Below are 3,423 nucleotides of genomic sequence, written 5' to 3'. Positions count from 1 at the left end.
AAAAATATTCCGACCAAAAATAGTTTGTACAGTTTTTTTTTGTTTGTTGACAACAATTTTATGTATTAAACAATGATTAACAGTACAAATACAGTGAGTATAAGCCAAAACAGGCCTGTCAGTTCCAGCCTTTTCTTAACCCATTCGAAACACACTCACTCACTTTTCTCCTCTCCCGTTCTCAAAAAAAGAAGCAGAAAGAAGAAACCGTTTAGAGATATAGAGCTGCAATCAGAAAAATGGAAAAAACAATTAAGCACCCAAAAGAAAAAAAAAAAAGAGAGAGAGTAAAATCGCATGTGGGTTCCCACCGTCCACAGTTTAATCCAGCCGCCCGCTTTGTCGTCTCTCTCGTCTCCGTCCTCACCACCGTCGTTCATTTGCGTTTGACTCTCTCTCTCTCTCTCTATCTCTCTCTGTCTGTTAAATCTCTCTCACTATTTCTTTCTATAATTTCTTAGTTTCTCTTATTTCTGTGTTTTGTACTTTCTCTCCTTTTTCACTCATAATCTCTGATCTCTCTCTGAGCTGTCGTCTCTGCTCTCTGCTCTCTCTCTCTCTCTCTCTCTCTTATATTTCAGAAAGAGAAGTGTCCCTTTTAATCAAAAGGAAACAGAAGTGTGCCTTCCCTGTTCAGTTAACCCAAAACGAGGATTCCAAAAGAGGTACAAAACCCATTAACCAGAAGAAGAGGCAGGGTGAGATTAGGGACAAGTCCATTGGTTATTTACCCTTCCCCCAACCAAACCCATTAACCCCTTTTCCCCGCTTTTTCACCTATTATGAGCTATAAAGAGGGTGTCTTGCTCTGGATCATTGTTGGGTTCTAAGCGTCTTCTTCTGTTTCTGGTGAATCTTTTGCTTTGTTGAAAGAGACTGGGAAAGAAGGAAAGAAAGAGAGGTAGTCATGGCTGGTAGTAATGAAGTCAACCTCAATGAATCCAAGGTATTGCCACCCTTGATCAGTTTCAGTCCTACACTCTTGTTTGCTTTTCTGGAAAGAATATATAATGATTTGGTTCATGGGATTCCCTTAATTTTGTTGAATTTGTATGGTTTTGCCATATTGGATTTGGATCATTTGGGTGAAAAAGGTTTAGCTTGATTTCTTTTTCCCATTTGGTTTGGTTTGTATTTTTTTATCAAGAGGCATTTCTATCAGTCTCTTTGTTTAACTTACTTCTGTGCATAGATTGTGATGGTAATATTCTTGGATTAGTTGGGTTTTCATGCTTCTTTCTTTTTTTCTTCCTTGTTCGGTCCAAGTTTTTCTAATTCTGGAAATTACAAGTTTTTGATAAGTTTGAGTTCCATTTGTTATAAAATTTTATAGTTTTTTACTTAGATTTGAGGTGAATTTGGGCGCTATATATTCTTTTTTGCTTTTGTGCAAATTTTGTCTCAAATTCCTGCTGGCCTTGTTTGGGGTTTACACTAGTCAGCTCTTTTTGTATGTTCGTGTTCTTCTATATGCATATGAGAATATGACCAATCTAGTTGCTCATACCCTTCCAAAAGAAGTACCATCTAATCTGTTTTCATTTTCCAGAGGGTTGTTCCACTCAATACATGGGTACTCATCTCCAATTTCAAGCTGGCGTACAATCTCCTCCGCCGCTCCGACGGAACATTCAACCGTGAGCTGGCGGAGTACCTTGACCGCAAAGTCCCTGCAAACACATTCCCAGTTGATGGTGTCGTCTCCTTTGATCATGTCGACAGAAGCACTGGCCTCCTCAACCGGATTTACCAAATGGCCCCCGCAAACCATGCTCAATGGGGCATTGTGAATCTTGAGAAACCCTTGAGCACCACTGAAATTGTGCCTGTCATAATATTCTTCCATGGTGGGAGCTTCACTCACTCCTCGGCCAACAGTGCTATCTATGACACTTTCTGCCGCCGCCTTGTTAACACCTGCAAGGCTGCTGTGGTGTCTGTAGACTACCGCCGATCACCTGAACATCGGTATCCCTGTGCTTATGATGACGGCTGGGCAGCTCTCAAGTGGGTTAAGTCGAGAACATGGCTTCAGAGTGGGAAGGACTCTAAGGTTTATGTGTACTTGGCTGGAGATAGTTCTGGTGGCAACATTGCACACCATGTTGCTGTGAGGGCAGCTGAAGCTGAAGTTGAGGTTTTGGGGAACATCCTTCTTCATCCAATGTTTGGCGGGCAAATGAGGACTGAATCCGAGGTTAAACTAGATGGGAAGTACTTTGTAACGATTCAAGACCGCGATTGGTACTGGCGAGCCTTTTTGCCTGAAGGAGAAGATAGAGACCACCCGGCATGTAATCCATTTGGCCCCAGAGATAAGGGGATTGAAGGGCTCAAGTTCCCCAAAAGTCTTGTTGTTGTGGCTGGTTTGGACCTTATGCAAGATTGGCAATTGGCTTATGTTGAAGGGCTCAAGAATTCGGGGCAGGAGGTAAAGCTCATTTTCCTGAAGGAGGCGACAATTGGGTTCTACTTCCTGCCTAACAATAAGCATTTCTATTGTTTAATGGAGGAGATAAGCAACTTCGTCAATCCTGACTGTTAATAGCCTATTCTCTCCACTTAACTTTACCAGCCATACATAGCGAAAGCTTGACTCTTTACCCTGGTGCATCCACACCATCATTTGCGGTGATCATCATCGGTGTGTAGTTGTAAGATTATCCTATCTATTATTACTACGTCTTACTATTTACTCTTGGTAATTTGAGAGTTCTGGGGATAGTGGTTGTCCTGAGAAGACCGTCTTCGGCAGCCAGCTAAGGAGCATCAGAACTCGCTTATGCTATATCGGCGGAAGAGCTACCATTGATAATAGCTTATCCTAGAGGGTAATGCTTGGTGGTTTATTGATCATATAAATCTATTTAGTAAATGGATTTTCATGTACTAATTTCGGAACCTGGGGACTGGAAGATCTTATCTTCTACTTGTTATGAACACAAGTGTTATACTACTACTAGTAGTAGGCTTAAGTTAATCAAATATAAAGATTTTGTTTGCTACATCTATCATCTTTTTCGGTTTCATTAGTTCTTCTTCTCATGAAACATCTACAGCTACTTACTGTGACCGAAACTAAATCTTCACAATGTCTCATTTTTTGAGGAAACTACGAGTCCATATCCATGGACCATGGCTTTCTTCTTCAATCAAATGTGTAACGCTTTTTTCTCAGTTGCTTTTTTTGCGTCTTTATCTGTAACAATTAGAGATTACATGCGTGCTTTGGGTGCCTATCTATTCCATGACTTTATGCATCGTGTGTTTTTCCCTGTGGGAAATTCTTGTAATCAAACAGTGATAGATTTTGTTAGATCTAAAGTAGATTTCCGTATCATACTAAAAGACTATTACTGTTCTTGTCTGTATAGAAGAATCAACATCAATAATGGTATTTGCAGGAACATTTTCCAAGTGTGG

At 40.6% G+C, this 3,423-nt stretch overlaps 1 protein-coding gene across 1 annotated transcript; it reads left to right on the top strand.

Annotated features, from left to right (window-relative positions):
* The first annotated feature begins 227 nt into the window (after positions 1 to 227).
* On the top strand, positions 228 to 3,005 carry LOC133736658 (gibberellin receptor GID1B-like). Its single transcript, XM_062164236.1, has 2 exons — positions 228 to 946; positions 1,550 to 3,005. Exons 1-2 carry the CDS (start codon positions 908 to 910, stop codon positions 2,543 to 2,545), a joined length of 1,035 nt encoding a protein of 344 aa, XP_062020220.1. The 5' UTR covers positions 228 to 907; the 3' UTR covers positions 2,546 to 3,005.
* Positions 3,006 to 3,423: the final 418 nt, after the last annotated feature.

This window comes from Rosa rugosa, chromosome 3 (assembly GCF_958449725.1).
Source record: "Rosa rugosa chromosome 3, drRosRugo1.1, whole genome shotgun sequence".
Lineage (NCBI taxonomy): Eukaryota > Viridiplantae > Streptophyta > Magnoliopsida > Rosales > Rosaceae > Rosa > Rosa rugosa.
This window is presented reverse-complemented; position numbering and strand designations above follow the sequence as displayed.

Bases quoted from the DNA above. Each gene is read 5' to 3' on its own strand.
- LOC133736658 (XM_062164236.1), top strand. From the start codon at position 908: ATGGCTGGTAGTAATGAAGTCAACCTCAATGAATCCAAG. The intron at 947-1,549 runs GTATTGCCACCC...TTCATTTTCCAG, and splicing joins TCAACCTCAATGAATCCAAG to AGGGTTGTTCCACTCAATAC.